Below are 19,086 nucleotides of genomic sequence, written 5' to 3'. Positions count from 1 at the left end.
CAGAAATATATATATATATATATATATATATATATATAATTATTTTTTTATTGTGCTATATTCAAATCTGTAAATATCATAATGACAGCTGTAGCATGAAAATTATGTGTTGAAGAGTATGTGTGCATATTTGTCGAGATTCAGTGCTATACTGCAGCTTGTTCTGCCCAATCGCTTATCTCTACCTCTCTCTCTGAGACATCTGGTCTTGCTTCCGCTAGAGATGTGTGAAACATACAAATATGGATAAAATTGCAGGTTTAATGTGTGTGTATGTGATTGTGAAGGGGAGCTCAGACTGCAGTGCTGCAGTGTGTGTCCAAATCCCTCTCTCACTGTATCGCATCTGAGAACGCATACAGAATGTAGGTCAGACACCTCACACACAGACTGTTCTGGTCACTGAATTCCCTCCGACGCAGCCAGGAGTTTGTGAATGACCCTGTTAAACCATCTGACATGGCTGGTCATATGGAGTATTAGTGCTGTCATCTAATAAGAGAGACCAGTTGGTAGTTGGTAACAAGTCCAAAAGAGCCAGGAGACAGCGAGACTGCAGCAGACAGATGCACTAACCCACATTGCACAGTTACATAAAGCAAAAACAAACCCAGACAATGACAGATACCAAGACGTGTCTGCTTTCTTTTTAAGGCTTCATTTCACACTCATAAAAATAAAGGTTCTTAATTGGTATTGATGGTTCATTGATGGAAATACTTTCAACATCCATAAAACATTTATATTGTACAAAAGGTTCTTTATAGTGGAAAAGGGTTCTTTAGATCTTTAAAATGTTCTTCACACTAAAAAATTGTTCTTTTAAAGGAATAGTTCACCCAAAAATGAAAATTTGCTGAAAATGTTCTCACCCTCAGGCCATCCAAGATCTAAATGAGTTTGTTTCTTCATGGGAACAGATTTGGAGAAATGTAGCATCACATCACTTGCTCACCAGTGGATCCTCTGCAGTGAGTGGGTGCCGTCAGAATGAGAGTCCAAACAGCTGATAAAAACATCACGATAATCCACAAGTAATCCACACCACTGCAGTCCACCAATTAACGTCTTAAAAGCTGTGTGTTTGTAAGAAATAAATCAAAATACGAGTCCATATCCATAATAACACTTCCACCAGTGAAAAAGTCCATCCCCTGTTGTCCTCTCACATCAAAATCCACCCACATATTAGTTTAGAACTGTTTTCACTTGTAAACAGTGCTTGATTTTGTGCATATTTCTCTCCTGATTCAGACAAGTGACAAGTGTTTTACTAGAGAAAGCAATATTATTGATAGAGGATTTTAGCTGGAAGCAACAGTTTGAAGTTAAAGACGTCTTGATGCATTTGTTTCTTACAAACTCTTACAAACAGCTTTTCACTTCACAAGACAGTAACTGATGGACTGGAGTGGTGTGGATTACTTGTGGATTGTTGTGATGTTTTTATCAGCTGTTAGGACTCTCATTCTGACGGCACCCATTCACTGCAGAGGATCCATTGCTGAGCAAGTGATATAATGCTAAATTTATCCAAATCTGTTCAGATGAAGAAACAAACTCACATCTATATGCTGGATGGTCTGAGAGTAAATTTTCAGCATTTTTTCATTTTTAGGTGAGCTATTCTTTTAGGAACTAATCACTGAAAGGTTCTTAAAAGGTTGAGGATGAGGACCCAAAAATGGTTCTTCCATAAAATCGCTGCGAAACTCCCCCACCCCTTTTTTGGTGGGTGGGGGGTGACTGCATACTAAATACTTACTGCATCAAGCGATATTCGTTTTTGCACTTTAAAGTGTTTTTTAGGTTCCAGCCTGTAGATATGCTTGTCTGTGATGAGTAGAGCTCTGTCCTTTGTGTTGTTGAACCAGTTGAGCTGGAGAAAAGAGAGATCAGGAGAGAGAAAAGGCAGACATTAGGTAAACTAGCTTCCTCTGTCTGAGCTTGACTGTAATAATAAGTAACAATGATATTCAGGGCTTATTGAAATTCATGAGCAACCTTCGCATCAGCACTGTTGGTATGTTTATGCGCTGCTCCCCTATTGTACTGCAGGTTCATGCCTTTAAACATAGCTTGTGAAGTTGGGTTGAGTCTCGCTGGGAAGGGAAGATAAACTGGACCACTGGTAGCAGCATCTATAGCTGCAGCGGTATGATAGAGAGTGTGTTTTACAATCTTTGCTCAAGGCAGTCAAACACTGAGCACTCGGCTGTGCTTCTGATCTCCACGTTAGGTATGGTCAAAGGCGCTCATGAGTGAGTAAATGAGAAAGTGAATGAGACTCGGTGACTTGGAGTTTGGTGAATAAGGGAGTATGTGTGTGTGTGTGTGTGTGTGTGTGTGTGTGTGTGAGAGAGAGAGAGAGAGAGAGAGAGAGAGAGAGACTATATTTTGTCATGTTTACCCTATAATAAGTATGTTACTTTTTTTTCCAGAAATTTAGACTAGGGCTGAATGATTAATTGCATTTGTGATAATATCGCGATATGAAAAAATGCGCTCCGCGCTCTCTTATAGCTCTCGCAGTACTTTGATGACACACACCTTTTTATATTTCTGCAATCTACTTTAGTTTGTGTGATTTGTTACTGACTTTCATATTAATGTTTACACCAGGCTTATTTGTCAGTGCTTTATGTTGTCATAATTATTATATGCTTACAAGGTTGGAAGCTTGTCTTTGTTGAATAATACAGAACATAAAGAGCTTTCATAAATAATTGCATATTAAATCGCAATATTGGTAAAAAAAAATCGCAATTCGATTATTTTCCAAAATCGTTCAGCCCTAATTTAGTCTAAGAATAATAATAATAATAATAATATGTTAGAAACATGCTAGTAACATGCTAATCATGCTAGAAACATGCTAGCGCCATGCTAGTAACTTGCTAATCATGCTAGCAACATGCTAGTTACTTGCTAATCATGCTAGCAACATGCTAGTAACAGGCTAATCAGGCTAGAAACATGCTAGTGACATGCCATTAACTTGCTAATCATGCTAGCGACATGCTAGTCCCTTGCTAGTCATGCTAGCAACATGCTAGTTACTTGTTAATCATGCTAGCAACATGCTAGCAACTCGCTAATCATGCTAGCAACATGCTAGTTACTTGCTAATCATGCTAGCAACATGCTAATCATGCCAGCAATATGCTAGTAAACAGGCCAATCATGTTAAAACACCCTAATCATGCTAGAAACATGTTATTAACATATATCTAATCTATCTACATTTTGAAACTTAATTTTACAACTGCTTTAAACTTTCAGGCTAGGCTTTCTCAAGCCAACCTAAAGTTTGTCTTGACAAACTTTTTTTATCTAGTTTTATTTTGCATTTGTATTAATGTTTTTCTTCTTAATAGTACTTATTTACTTATTTGTAACATTTATCACATAGTACTTATTTAAAACACATACTCTTATTTTGCTTTTTTTTTAGTATTGTGCTATATTATTAGTTAATATTGCTTGTATATATATATTGCAAAGTTGATTACTCCATTTGCACTACTGTTATTTTGTTTTATTTGCTAATATTGTTTGATTATTTCATTTACACTTAATTTATTTTACTTTATTTGTTAACACTGCTTGTTTACTCCATTCATACTGCTGTAATTTTATTACATTTGTTAATATTGTTTTTTTGACTTCATTCACAATGTTGTTTTATTTGATTTGATAACATTGCTTGCTTACTACACTCACAATGTTGGAATTTTACTACATTTGTTAATATAGTTTACTTCATTCACAGTATTGTTTTATTTAATTTGATAATATATTGCTTGTTTACGCCATTCACACTTGTAATTTTGTTTTATTTGATAATATTGCTTGTTTATTTCATTCACATTGTTGTAATTTTACATTATTTGATGATATTGTTTGTTTACTCCATTCATGCTATTATTTTATTTGTTAATATTGTTTGTTTTCTACATTCACACCATTGTTATTTTATTTTATTTGATAATCTTGCTTGTTTACTTCATTTGCACTATTGTTATATTATTTTAATTGCTAATATTTCTTGTTTACTCCATTTGTGCTATTTGTTAATATTGTTTGTTTACTCCAATCACACTATTGTTACTTTATTTGTTAATATTGCTTGTTTACTCCAATCACACTATTGTTACTTTATTTGTTAATATTGTTTGTTTACTCCAATCACACTATTGTTAATTTATTTGTTAATATTGTTTGTTTACTCCAGCAATCACACTATTGTTACTTTATTTGTTAATATTGCTTGTTTACTCCAATCACACTATTGTTACTTTATTTGTTAATATTGTTTGTTTACTCCAATCACACTATTGTTACTTTATTTGTTAATATTGTTTGTTTAGTCCAATTACACTATTGTTACTTTATTTGTTAATATTGTTTGTTTACTCCATTCTCACTATTTTAATTTTACTTTGTTATTAATATTACTTGTTTACTCTATACAGCTATTTTATTTTCTGTTTGCTTGATCACAGTTTACTACATTTGTGCTATTGCTATTTTACAGGATTTCCTCATTTAACTATCCTCCGCAAATGCTTTGGCAGTACAAATGCATAGTTTTTGTCATTTATTAACAGTGAAATTGAAATGTAAAAAGCCTACCATCCTGACAGAGCATGAAAAGAGGACCTGGCTGTACTGGTCTTTGTTCTTCAGCTCTTTAGTGATGCGCACAAAGTTGGTGCTCATCAGAGAAGAGTCTTTTGCCTGCAGTGGAGAGACACATTACTGGATTTATGACACTAGATTCTGAGAAGCTTAGTCACACAAGCAACACAAACAACAAGCACACTTATGCTTCCATGGCTTCCTTGATATCAATTCAAATCAATGCATGACGGATTTAAAAACACAGTCATCATCGTCACCAGCCCACTCCACTAATGCGTCAAACAGACATGACACCTTATCTGCAACAACAGATTCTCAACAGCGCTTCATGAATAAGCTTTTGATTCATTTAGATGATATGAAAACTTCAAAGGTCTTTGAAAGCTCATCTGTTACAGCCGATATAAACTGTGACGACAGGAAGGAGCATTCATCATGCATCTTGTGAGCTCTAAAAATGTGCGTTGTGAAATACAGAAGTCACAATAAGTCTCATGCTGCTGAGGAAAATTCTACGGGATTATTAGAAAGAAAAGAAAGCTCTTCTTCGACTACTGTATTGAGCACATGGACTCGCTCTTCATTTCACACCACTGGAGTGAGAATTATTTGGAGCCACAGGGCTCTCGACTTTAGTTCAAGTGAGATTATGTTTTGCTTGTCCTTGAAAATGTCAAAGAAAATGCAAAGAAAAGTGTAAAAGAAAGGCTCATAAAAACATCAATCTAAGCAGTGGAAAAACAGATAAGACAGGTAAGATCTTTAGAAAAGTTTAGCTTCTTTAACAAAAAAATAAAAATAAAATAATAATAATAATAATAATAAAATAAAACAAAACAAAACATAATAAAAAATAAATTAAATTAAATTATTAAATTAAATTAAATTAGAAAGAAAGAAAAGCTTTGGAACAACATTAGCGAGAGTACATTTGTTTTGGGTGAAATATCTATTTAACCGGAAAGAGCCCTTTGGTTAACCATATTCACCAGACAGTCGAACTGTTTGGTTAGTGAAGCAGAATCAAACCAGCATTATCAGCATAAATATGCCAGGACTAGCATCTGATCAAAGCCGGTTTTCAAGCAGTGAAATCAGGGCATTAGGATGGTCTTGTGTATGGCTGTTAACTCCTCAGATATAGCAAGAGACATCTCTCACCCAAAAAACACCAGCTACATTTAACACCTTCACATGCGGCAGCCATGTGCCAACGACGCATATGAGACTGCATCAGTTGAACACTGATTTGTGTAATGATGGTAATTTAAAAGCATAAGGCTGGAAACAAACACAGGTGGGGTCTGTGAGGGTCAAAATAGGCTAATTTTTGATTGTACAACAACAAGAAGTAGATGCAATCTGTTGACCTGTTGTTGAGTCACCAATAGTCATGTGCTTGGTGTCAACAGCTCAGAGTGTCAATGCTGTTTGTTTAGGCACAACAACAAGAGACTGGTTTGGACAAAATGATGACTAAACCATAAAGTGGGATTTAATGATAATGGGCTTAACGTTTTGATGTCAAGATGCTCATGCAGGCTTTTAGTGAAATCCCCAGGATAATTATATATACTACAGAGACATGCGGGGGAAAAATAAAAACAAGATATCATGGCCACAAACTAAGATTTTTTGCCCATATAATTTGTTCCCTTATTTTATGACACATTTTACTAATTTATTCCCTCATTGCCACGATTGCCACGATTGCCAAATTAAAGTGACCACGATTGAATTAAAACAAGGAAACTAATTAATAAAACATGACCATGAATTACTACATTTTTCTTGGCCATAGTGTTTATTTTTTATTTTTTGCATGTTATGTACAGCTATAAGAAACATATTAAAATTACTGCTTTCTCACAGAGAAAAGTTTGTGAATATAAAAAAACAACTGTACTTCAGCAAAAACTAATTTACAAATGACATTAATTAATTTCGTTCAATGGGAGCAAACAGATTTTCTTCACATTTGAATATACATGAACGTGAATTCTGATTTATGGCACATTTGTGCTAGTTTTTATCATGATTTTTATAATTTTTGGAGCTTGAAAGCTCACATTTGTTATTTGGAAAACAGCAGCGTGAACATTGTTCAAAACATCTTCTGTGTTCCGCAAAAGAAAAAGAAAGTCATATGGTTTGATATGATGGTATATCAACTATTTTAGTTTTTGGGTGAATTGTTCTTTTATGTCCGCCAAATATTCCTGCATATACCACTGGGCTTAAAGCTTTATTAAACTGAAAACTTTAATAAGCTTAATCAATGTAAAAATCCTGCATACTATGTAAAAATACAAAGTGAAAGTTCTAAATGAAAAACTCACATTGGCCAAATAGTCTCTCTCCCAGGCACGGCTGTAGCCCCAGTCCACTCTCTCCCCGCTCAGAGCTGACAGAGCAGCTACTTTTGCCCTCACCTCCGCCACGTCAGACGGAGGGATGTTTTTAATTAGCTGCCGGGCCCACCATCTAAGAGAGAGGCAGTGAAAGCATGAGAGGAAGGCCAAACGATTAAGAAAAAGACATGATAACATCATGAAGATGAAGTCATGGTAATACCGGCGGTAGAGGTGTTGTGTGATTCTGTGGAACTGCACCAGGGCTGCAGGTGGTTTCGGCCACTCCACACTCTTCCCATAGTCGGCCATGTTTCGAACGTTGGCGAAACGTCTCTCCACTTCCCAGAAGTGAGCCTTCACCTTATAGCATTTATAATATGTCATTATGGTATAGATTGCCCTTATTTTCCTACATCGCATACGTGCTAATGCACCTCTCCAAACCTGCAGAAAAACACAAATACAGGTTGAATGAATGTGAGGGAAACCCGCTGAAGACACTAAACACTGTCCCTGTGATGTGGCTGGTGAAACATATTCTGTTGCAAAATCTAAACTGCCCAGGCATTAAGGGCATTAAAGTACCTTAAATAATAAATTCTAAGAGCATTGCATGTGCATACACTACCGGTCAAAAGTTTGAGGTTGGTTACATTTTAAATGTTTTTGAAAGAAGTCCCTTATGTTTACAAAGGCTGCATTTATTTGACCAAAAATACAGTAAAAATAGTTATATTGTGAAGTATTAATACAATTTAAAACAGTTTTATATTGTAATATATTTTAAAATGTAATTTATTTCTGATGCAAAGCTGAATTTTTAGCATCATTACTCCAGTCGTCAGTGTCACATGATCCTTCAGAAATCATATTAATATACTGATTTGCTCCTCAAGAAACACTTATGTTCCATTTCAGATAGAATGATGCAGGCAGTGGGCACAGAGGCCGCTCCATATTGTTGGGAACAGTGTTATTATATATAATGCACTGTTTAGCATTGATAAGGAAAATAAAAGGTAAAAAGAATGCAAATTGGGTTTGGGAGTATTGAAGTGTGACAAATGTACAGTAACTCAAATAAACAACTATGAAAGATATGACAGCTGATAGAGTGAAGTTTACAAGGTGCAATGAGATATATGGTAGAGTGAGAGAGATAAAGACCTGATTATTCACTGCTGAATGAATATATGAGTATAACGAGTGAATGACAGAATTAATTATTGGATAAATGTGTGAGTGAGTGAGTGAGTGAATGAGTGAGTGAGTGAATGAATGACTGAGGGAGTAAGTGAGTGAGTGATCGAATGATTCAGTGAATAAATGTGTGTGAGTGAGTGAGTGAGTGAGTGAGTGAGTGAGTGAGTGAGTGAGTGAGTGAGTGAGTGAGTGAATGACCAAGTGAGTAAGTGAGTGAGTGATCGAATGATTCAGTGAATAAATGTGTGAGTGAGTGAATGACTGAGTAAGTTAGTGAGTGAGTGATCGAATGATTCAGTGAATAAATGTGTGTGTGTGAGTGAGTGAGTGAATGACCGGGTGAGTGAGTGAGTGAGTGATGGAATGATTCAGTGAATAAATGTGTGTGAGTGAGTGAGTGAGTGAGTGAGTGAGTGAATGACCGAGTGAGTAAGTGAGTGAGTGATCGAATGATTCAGTGAATAAATGTGTGAGTGAGTGAGTGAGTGAGTGAGTGAGTGAGTGAATGACTGAGTGAGTAAGTGAGTGATCGAATGATTCAGTGAATAAATGTGTGTGTGAGGGAGTGAGTGAGTGAATGACTGAGTAAGTGAGTGAGTGAGTGATCAAATGATTCAGTAAATAAATGTGTGAGTGAGTGAGTGAGTGAATGACTGAGTGAGTAAGTGAGTGAGTGATCGAATGATTCAGTGAATAAATGTGTGAGTGAGTGATCAAATGATTCAGTGAATAAGTGAGTGAATCACTGATGTCCCATGGACCATTTTAACGATGTCCTCACTACGTTTCTGTGCCTTGACTGTAGTAGTTCCCTTGCTGTCTATGGAGGGTCAGAGAGCTCTTGGATTTCATCGTAAATATCTTAATTTGTGTTCCGAAGATGAACGAAGGTCCTACGGGTTTGGAATGACATGAGGGTGAGTGATTAATGAAAGAATTTTCATTTTTGGGTGAACTATCCCTTGAATGATCAAATGATTCAGTGAATAAGTGAATGAATGATCTAATGATTTAATGAATAAATGAGTGAATGATTGAATGATTCAGTGAACAATCGAGCGTGCGAGTGAGTGAATTATTAAAATATTCAGTGAATAAGTGAATGAGTGACCTATAGATTTAGTGAATAAATGAGTGAGTGAATGATCAGATGATTCAATTAATAATGACTGAGTTATTGAATAATTAAGTGAATGCGTGAGAGAAGGATCAAATGAATCAGTGAATAATTGAGTGAGTGAGCGAGCGAGCGAGTGAAGGATCGAATGATTCAGTGAATAAATGAGTGAGTGGTCAAATGATTCAGTGAATGAATGAGTGAGTGAATGAGTGACTGATAGAATGATTCAGTGAATAAATTAGTGAGTGAGTGAGTGAACGATCAAATGATTCAGTTAATAAATGAGTGAGTGAATGAATTATCAAATGATCCAGTGAAAAAATGAGTAAGTGAATGAGTGAATGATCAAATGATTCAGGGAATAAATGAGTGAGCGAGTCAGTGAGACGGACAGAAACATGGCACCTGCTGGGTCGTCTCATCTGCTATGCAGGACTGAGTTTTGACTAAGCTGTCCTTTAGTTTAAGTCAGGCAGCATTAAGTGGGACAGAAGTGAAATCAGGGCAACTCACACTGCAGATGAATAATTGAATGCAACAAGAATAATCCACCACTCATAATCATTACCACAATCACTGTTATTAGAGTCACATACAGCCTACACACCAGATGAATGAGTGGGAAAACCTAGAAATAATGAACAGATTTACATCCATATCTTCATGTATGAGCCCACTATAATCGTTCAAAGCAGATTTGAATCAACATGTACAAAACATACAAATAAATATACATTTTTATAATGTTCATAAGTGCAAATAAATATTGCTTTACATATAAACAGGTATATTTATATCGGCTTTGAATAGGAATGGGTTCCCATTAACAATAAAACACGTAGATGAGGATGTAAATATAGATTTATGCTCTGCAAGATCAAATGTATGAGGTTATAAAGATCGACTGAAGTGGGGGTGCAGAGGGAGCTGCTGTCTAGGTGTTATGATCCCACTCCACTGTCATGTCACCTCTGAACACATTAAAAAAAATGAAGAAGTCAAGAATGATTCAGTGAGACAGCTACAGAGAGCAAGAAAACACTGAAATTAAATGGGAGAAGGAGGAGAAAGACGGGAAGCAGCAGTGGTACAGGATAATAAGAAATACAATGTTGAGAGACCTAAAGCGCCTCAGGAAACAGATAGAGAGGGAAAAGTAAATAGACGGTGTCTGTCACCTTCTGTAAGAACAGCACTAGTATGGGGATGAGCGCGGCTCTCTCTTGCTCCAGCGTGAAGAGCGTGCGAGGGGTTCTCACGAATAGCTTGGTGTGGCCATAAGCTACATCGTCCTCAAAGCCGTGTTGGTTCACGATGGCCTCCACAGCCTCCTGGTCAGAGCTCATCAGGTGATTAGGCCAGGTGTATTCACAGGTCATCTTGTACCTGAGCATGAAGGTAGCAGCCAGAATTTACTCGTGGCCAGTGCATTTAGCACCTGCTTTTTATTGCAGGTGCCTAGTGAATTAGATGCATTTTTTTACGAAATAGCACATGCTATGTGGTGCCACTGTTTAGTGAATCTTTATAGAGTACTAATTTAATACATGATTTTAATTATTTTTGGTTCACCAACTATCAGCACTAAACCAATGCATCTAAACCAATGGCTCTTAACCCAGGCCCGGGACCCAGTAGGGGGCCTCAGCATAACTCCAAGGAGATGCAAAATGGCTTACAATTATTTAAAATAAGACAAAATATGCTTTAAATAATACAAATATGCTAAAAACCTGTCATTTTATTTAAAAACCACGGTTCCCACATTCTTGGAAAACCTGGATAAATGAGGGAATTTTAAAAGTGTGATTTCTAGATTTGGAGTCATGGAAACGTATTAAATATGTGAATGAATATACATTTTTTCTAGTTATGTCAAGATCTAAAATATTTTATCAGGTAGAAATCAGTGTTATTTTTGTTTCATTGAGATACAGTTATTGTTTTTATTCATATTTTTAATAATTTTGTTGTGATTTTGGCATATAAGATTATTATAAAATAAGTTTGATTTTTTGTCTTTTTTAATGTCTTTTTTATTTTTAATTTATTTTTAGTAAGTGTCTATCTATCTATCTATCTATCTATCTATCTGTCTGTCTGTCTGTCTGTCTGTCTGTCTATCTATCTATCTATGTCTGTCTGTCATTTTTAGTTATTGTAGTACATCAAGTTAAACTAAATCAAAAGAAGAAATGTAGCTGAAAAAAAATAAATAAAAGAAAATAATAAATATTTTATTTTCAATATTTTATTTTTATTTTAAACTATGATAACCCTATTATAACCCTGGTAGAAATTGCCGAGAATATTTAATTTGGGAGTAAAAAATTATTTTAAAAATCTTTCACAAACCACAGGAAAATTTAGTTCTTGAAACTTCTGAAATTAGGGAATTGAAGCATTTATATAAATGATTTTATTTAATTATATTATTATAATAACACTCTGTAAAATTAAAGTTTGAAACCAGTTTTGTCATTACAGCAGAAATATTATGGGGGCCTCTAAATATTGTCTTGGACACTAAGAAATCAAAATGCGGACCCTTGGAATCAAAAAAGTTGAGAACCACTGATTTAAACTGGCGAATTTCAGTCTGTAGAAAAGTAGCATGTGTGAATTCTCACCTCTGCAGAAAGCGTGCGTAAGGCTGTCTGTAGGCAAATCCAGCTCGACGCACACGGACATTCTCCAGCAGTCCCAGGTACGCCACTTGGTGCTGACAGCGTCCGTCATTAAACAGCATGGGAGACTTCACTTCATTTGGCTTTATACACCGCACATAGTATGGCTCCTGTATGAAAAATTTAATCTCACATCATTTGCAGAAATTGCTAAATAAAACCATTTCCCAAAGGTCTTAAAGGTACATTATTGAACTGCAGCTGACCAAGAAGTTAGTTTAATAGCCAATGACAAAGATTTAATGAAGGCAACATGAAATTATATGGTTGTGGTTCAAAGTTGTTAGTTGTACTAATAATAACAGAAGGCCAACTACTAAAATAATAGAAAGTATCATTATGTAAACGCTACACAATTTGCAAAGAATCAAAGGGACTTTTTCTCCCTGACCTTTCCTGGAAGCGTAAAGCTCACTTCATCAAGACTGCACCGTGTTACACTGATTATGACAATTCCTAGAACTGTGAGTTTTCCACATGAATAGAGAGCTCACCGTTCCCCTTCTCTACTACACAACAACCTCCTCATGTCATTCTCTCAACATTGTCTGTCTGTCTGTCTATCTATCTATCTATCTTCTGTCGTTCTATCTATCTATCTATTCTGTCGTTCTATCTATCTATTCTATCTATTCTGTCGTTCTATCTATCTATTCTGTCGTTCTATCTATCTATCTATTCTGTCGTTCTATCTGTCTATCTATCTATTCTGTCGTTCTATCTATCTGTTCTGTCGTTCTATCTATCTATCTATTCTGTCGTTCTATCTATCTATTCTATCTATCTATTCTGTCGTTCTATCTATCTATTCTATCTATTCTGTCGTTCTATCTATCTATTCTGTCGTTCTATCTATCTATCTATTCTGTCGTTCTATCTGTCTATCTATCTATTCTGTCGTTCTATCTATCTGTTCTGTCGTTCTATCTATCTATCTATTCTGTCGTTCTATCTATCTATTCTATCTATCTATCTATCTATCTATCTATCTATCTATCTATCTATCTATCTATCTATCCACCATCCATCCATACGGTCTCAACAACAGTGATTGAGGTGATTTTTTTAAAAGTGATTCAGAGATATTGTTACAGACAATAGGCAACCTAACATGTGTTTCATGTGATAACATCTAAATTAACTTGTTAAATTACTAAATCAAGCTGTCTACTTTGCAAAAGTAATTTTGAGGTTCATATCAGGTAGAAGCTTTTTGAGGTAACGGCCGCACATATTCTTTTTTTTTTTTTTTTACAGTGTAGAGAGCATGTGAAGTCAGGATGGATGGGGTGAGCGGTCAGATGAGGTACAGGTGTTCCCACAGGAGCAGAGGGAGGGCAGCCAGTCGTTTACTGTGACCTAAAAAAGCAGAAGCTGCCCCGGATTCAGCCCCACTTTACTACACAAACACACAAGTGCACACACACACATACAGCCTGGCAGACACAGAAACTATCATGGATGCACTGGGTCATCCCAAAATAACAGCACCAAATGTCACAGATTCTTTAATAGGAGAGGAGAGGAGAGCTGCCCATGACTCCAAACTAAAGCAGGATTTAGCAGGTGTTCCTCTGCTGTTAACTGCTTTATCAAATACAGACAGTCTCCATTAGAGAGATTACATTTTTCAACACGTCTACATAAGAGATTACTTGAGCTATTCTGAGAGACCCCCATTTCATCTTTTCACAGTGAACAGTATTAAAGGGGTAGTTGTGTAGATTAAGCCCAGATTAGATTCCTGTTTAATTCTACACATAAACTCTTGCAGACATAATGTACCACAATGGCCCCTATCTACACCAATTCGTGAGATTTTAAAATGATGAACATAATGGGCTCAGCTGACTTAGAAATTTTGTATAAATGAACCGAAATCATAAGATAAGGATGTGCATGAAAAAGAATTGACGTGGATTACGTTAAAATAAGATCAATGTTAAATTACTAAATCAAGTTACGTGGAATCTAAATAGTGATCCCCAATTTTTTTCGACACTTAAAGTGTACTTAAAACACACACACACACACACACACACACACAGACACACGTCTGGTTTGCTATCCTTTCTCTCTCTCTCTCTCTCTCTCACACACAAACACACACACACACACACACACACACACACACACACACACAAGTACATTATATAACATTCATTAAACCAAGTGGCATTTATTTAAAAGAAAGACACCTTTCTGAACTCCATACATCCACTAAAAATACCCTGACACTAGTTGCTTAAAAGTTGTTGTAATAATGGCTCAGAAAGTGAAATTATTTTGAAGAAAAGCTCCAGCAGCATTTATGTGCAGATGCCATCTGGTTTGACATTTTATTTAATGCAATGACATTTATACATATTTAAGTGTGGCTTAAAGGGATAGTTCACCCAAATGTTCAACATAAGAAAGCAACTCATACAGGTTTGGAACGACATGAGGGTGAGTAAATGATGACAGAATTTTCATTTTTGGGTGAACTATCCCTTTAAGTGTCAGAATGTTTTTGGGGTCACTGTCTGACATTTGAAGTAGTCATTTCTTACCTTACAGGCCAGTTTGTCCACTAGAGCAATAATAGAGCTTTTGAAGAGTGTAGCTGCAGTTAGAGGCCGTTTGGTCACCTCTGTAATACTCATTTTCCCATCAGGCCACAATTCTTTGAGGACAGGGTCAGAACTACAAGAAAAGATTAGAAAAGAGGGTGATAAACAGTTGACCAAAAATATTAAGTGGAAAAAAAGAAGCAAGAACATGCTAGTGAAAAGGAAATTAGAATAAAACAGAAGAGGAATCTAAAGAGGAATATTAAAAACAAGTGCCCTACTTTAATGAGTGATCATAGTGATTATTATGAGTGATCGTGTCATTATTAATTTTCTCATGTCATTCCAAAATCAATGGCGTTTAACATCATTGATGTCACAACTGTGAATGAGATATGACAACTACTGTACTGTACAAGAATTTCAGTTTAACTTAAATGTTTGCCTGTTTGTCACATAAATCCACTGTATGGCTACAGAAAACTTGAAGTATACTGCACAAGTCATAATACAGATTATTTTATGGTGCACAAAAAAGTCAGGTTTTAAAAGACATGAGGGTGAAAAAATACCTGTTGTACATCAGTCGCTTGAAATCCTGGAAAAGTGGGTCCTTGTTCTTATCAAGAAAACCCTCAACTGAGTACCTGAAAGGAAAGTGAAAGGAGAAATCAGTACAAGGCTAGACATAAAAAGAGAAATTACATTAATTGACTGACTCAGTGGTTAAAGCACTCAGCGAACAGTCCTTCATACGTGATTCAAGTCACACAAGTACAGATGACTCACACAGCATGCAGGTAAACCTACACCTGGACCATTATCCTAACAGCATGACATGAACAAAACATTTCAGACTGCTACTTCAGAAAGCAAGGTCTTAAAAAGGTAATTAGACGCATTCTGCTTTGCCCTTTTTGCCATGTTTTAATAGACGGGAGAGTAGACAAGGACAGGAAATGATGTGGAAAAGTACTGGAGGTACCATGATGGCATCAGATGGCAATACAATGGCACTTACTGTAGGTATAAAATATAATACTGAATCATAACCATTCGTATACACTGTTCAAAAGTTTGCTGTTGGTAATATTTTTAAATGTTTTTGTATGAATTATCTTATATTCACCACAAGGCTGCATTTATTTGATATATTAAAATACATTATAAACAGTAATATTGTGAAGTGATATTAAAATTTTAAATAACTGTTTTCTATCTGAATATATTTTATAAATGTTATTTATTCCTGTGATGCAAAGCTGAATTTTCAGCATCATCACTCCAGTCTTCAGTGTCACACGATTCTTCAGAAATCATTCTGATATGTGGATTTGCTGCTCAAGAAATATTTATTATTATCAATGTTGAAAAAAGTTGTGCTGCTTTAAAAAAAAGTGATCCATTTATTTTTTTGCTATTCTTTGATGAATATAAACTTCAAAAGAATGCCATTTATTTGAAATAATTGTTTTGGAATATTATAAATGTATTTACTGACGCTTTTGATCAATTTAATGCATCCTTGATGAATAAAAAAATTATTAAAAAAAAAACTGACCCCAAACTTTTGAATGGGAGTGTACATATACTTCAACAAACTTGGACAATTAATACCAATAATAGCAAGAATACCACGCCAGCAATCCTAAGTACGAGAAACTGTGCCAGGAAACCAGAAACAACAAAACAGCTATTCACTGTGATTTGTTGATTACGTAAAGTGTGAAATGCTTGAGAGGAAGTATTGCATGTGCTGGCCAGGTACAAAAATCAAAGCAGCCTTGAGTTCATACAGTTCTGTGGACCGGATTAGCAGATGTGCCAAACCAACAGTCAGACCCACGCACATAGACACGTGTTCATTCAGTCAAGTAGAAAACAACACTGCATAATACATGCAAGTGCACATTATTTGCTTACACATTTCCAAACACACGCACATTTATTCACACTCACAGACAAACATGTGCACGGCCACATGGCTGTGGAATAGCAATATCACTGGGGTAAAAGCAGTACTGAGAGGATAGATGCTGCCCCGTGGCCCTTCTACAGTAGGCCGAGCAAATTCCTGAAAACAGGGTAAGAGTCTGAGTAAATCAGCAAGCCTAAGGGTTTCCGAGGGAGCAATCTGTGCATATAACATACAAACCAAGTCACAGAGTGAGAATTCTCAAAGTCACAGTGGTATAGAAGTTAATTTGATAACAGCTAAAAATACTGGCTTACAAATGCATCTGCTTCATTTTCAGCGCCTGTATGGTGAGGTATGATGCTGCTTATTATGGAGTGTGAAATGGTCATATGATAAATGTGAGATGAGTTTGTGGAACAAATGATAGAAGAGAAACAGGAAGTGTGTTAAGAATGGAATACTAGCTCACTGCAGACTAAATACTGTTGAATTAATGTTGAAATGAAAGGACACTTCACATATCGATTTTTAAATGCGTGTTATAGATCCTGCTGTGCTCAATTCATCCATGTATATGTTTATTTTTTCTTTTTTGACCTCGTAATGTTAAATCGATAAAAAAATATACTTGAACTTTACTTAAGTATACTTACTAAAATAAACTTGAAGTATACTACTTTTTGGTAAGGGATAACTGGACCTTCCAGTGAAAACACTCAATTTGTCCATTTTTGGCCTTTTCAGTTCAATCATGGTCGCGTTGCACTAATTAATTTCCTCTAAGTTCAATCGCCACATTTCACTAATGAGTTTCCTTGTTTTAGTTAAATCATGGCCACATTTTACTAATTTGTTCCTTCGTTTTGCATTAATCACTTCCCTCAATTTAGTTCAATCGACATGTTGAACTGATTTGTTCACTTATTTTTGTTAAATTGTGGCCATGTTGCACTAATTAGTTCCCTTAGTTTTAGTTAAATCATGGCCACGCTGCACAAATTCTCTCCCTCGTTTTAGTTAAATTGTGACCATATTGCACTAATAAGTTCCCTTAGTTTTAGTTCAATTGTGGCCATCTTGCACCAATATGTTCTCTTGTTTTAGTTAAAATTTTACTAATTTGTTCCTTCATTTTGGTTAAATTGTGGCCACTTTGGACTAACTCTCTCAGGCCATTTCCACACGTACAGGGGTATTTTTTCCTAGTTTTTCCTTCTTCCGTTTAAAAAAAAATCTCCGTCCACATGAAAACGCAAAAGCATGCTATGAAACACTGTCAAGAGCATGCCAAACCAACAGGTGGTGATATAATCTCAACTGTAAAGCCATGCTGGCCAATCAGAAGCCTGAAAAAGATTCCAGTAGGCGGAGATAACACCGCAGGCTCCGACGTCACAAGCCAAAATCTCCGATTTCGCTGTCTTCCGTTTAAAAAAAAAAAATCTCTGTCCACATGAAAACGCAAACGCATGCTATGAAACACTGTCAAGAGCATGCCAAACCAACAGGTGGTGAAATAATCTCAACCGTAAAGCCATGTTGGCCAATCAGAAGCCTGAAAACGTTTCCAGTAGGTGGAGATAACAGCGCAGGCTCCGACGTCACAAGCCAAAAACTCCGGTTTCGCTGTTTACACAATAACACTGCAACCGGAGTTTTTGAAAATCTTCACCCTGGCATGAGTTTTCAAAAATGTTCGGTTTCAGTGACCTGGTGCTGCGTTTGCGTGTGGACAAATGGCCAAAACGCACAGAAAAAGCTACGGTTTTGAAAATACCCGCGTTTGTGTGGACAGGGCTTCAATTTAGTTCAATCGTAGACATGTTGAACTGATTCATTTACTTATTTTGGTTCAATCATGGACATGTTGCACTAATTAGTTCCCTTCATTTTGGTTCAATTTTGGCCACGTTGCACAAATTCGTTCCCTCATTTTAGTTAAACTGTGACCATATTGCACTAATTAGTTCCCTTAGTTTTAGTTAAATCGTGGCCATGTTGCACTAATTAGTTCCCTCGTTGTAATTGAATCATGGCCGCAAAGTAGTGATGTTCGGTTCTTGAACGAATCGGTATTTTGAGCCGGTTCTCAGGAAGTAACCGGTTGAGCCGGTTCACAAATCAAACTGAATCGAACTTTAGTTCCGGGTTGATGACGCACGACGCACAGCCCATCCAACCCAAAAAGAACCGAATGAGCCGGTTCAACCAACTGTCAAAGTTTGCAGAGGATTACCGAGGACTCAACAAGAACCGAATGAGCCGTGGCGAAGTTTGCCGAGGATTACCGAAGATTCTGATCAGTGAGTTGATGATACTGTGCAAGCCTGAGGCGCGTACTAGAAAAAATGCTTATTATGACTGTTATTAATTTACATTTTATTAAAACCTGCAAAAACCTTTCTGTCGAGTGCATGCATTTTATATTTAAAGTTAAGCAAAATCAAGGAGTTTATAAGACTGGTTTATTCATTCTTTATACTGTAGACATGTAGAACATATCCGCGTTTGTGCATCAATGTCTGTAATGTGTGCTGTAGGTGCGAAACTTTTAGGAATCTTATCCAAGTTGTAGGCTTGTCAATATTGGTCAGTCAGTCGTATCTGA

At 36.2% G+C, this 19,086-nt stretch overlaps 1 protein-coding gene across 1 annotated transcript in view; it reads right to left on the bottom strand.

The window, feature by feature from the left end:
* The window catches only part of LOC107702514 (unconventional myosin-Ig-like), a 56,393-nt gene that overhangs the window by 23,394 nt on the left and 13,913 nt on the right, over positions 1–19,086 (bottom strand). Inside the window, exons 13-20 of the mRNA XM_016504858.1 lie at positions 15,133–15,207; positions 14,561–14,693; positions 11,952–12,118; positions 10,500–10,707; positions 7,219–7,442; positions 6,984–7,128; positions 4,636–4,740; positions 1,766–1,879 (exon numbers count right to left, since the gene is read on the bottom strand). Of these exons, the coding sequence (XP_016360344.1) occupies positions 1,766–1,879; positions 4,636–4,740; positions 6,984–7,128; positions 7,219–7,442; positions 10,500–10,707; positions 11,952–12,118; positions 14,561–14,693; positions 15,133–15,207 (1,171 nt within the window). The remainder of the gene's footprint in view (positions 1–1,765; positions 1,880–4,635; positions 4,741–6,983; positions 7,129–7,218; positions 7,443–10,499; positions 10,708–11,951; positions 12,119–14,560; positions 14,694–15,132; positions 15,208–19,086) is intronic.

The sequence above is a fragment of the Sinocyclocheilus anshuiensis genome, unplaced genomic scaffold (assembly GCF_001515605.1).
Source record: "Sinocyclocheilus anshuiensis isolate Anshui unplaced genomic scaffold, SAMN03320099.WGS_v1.1 scaffold1142, whole genome shotgun sequence".
NCBI lineage: Eukaryota > Metazoa > Chordata > Actinopteri > Cypriniformes > Cyprinidae > Sinocyclocheilus > Sinocyclocheilus anshuiensis.
The sequence above is the reverse complement of the archived record's forward strand: the minus strand, read 5'-3'. Positions and strand labels throughout refer to the sequence as shown.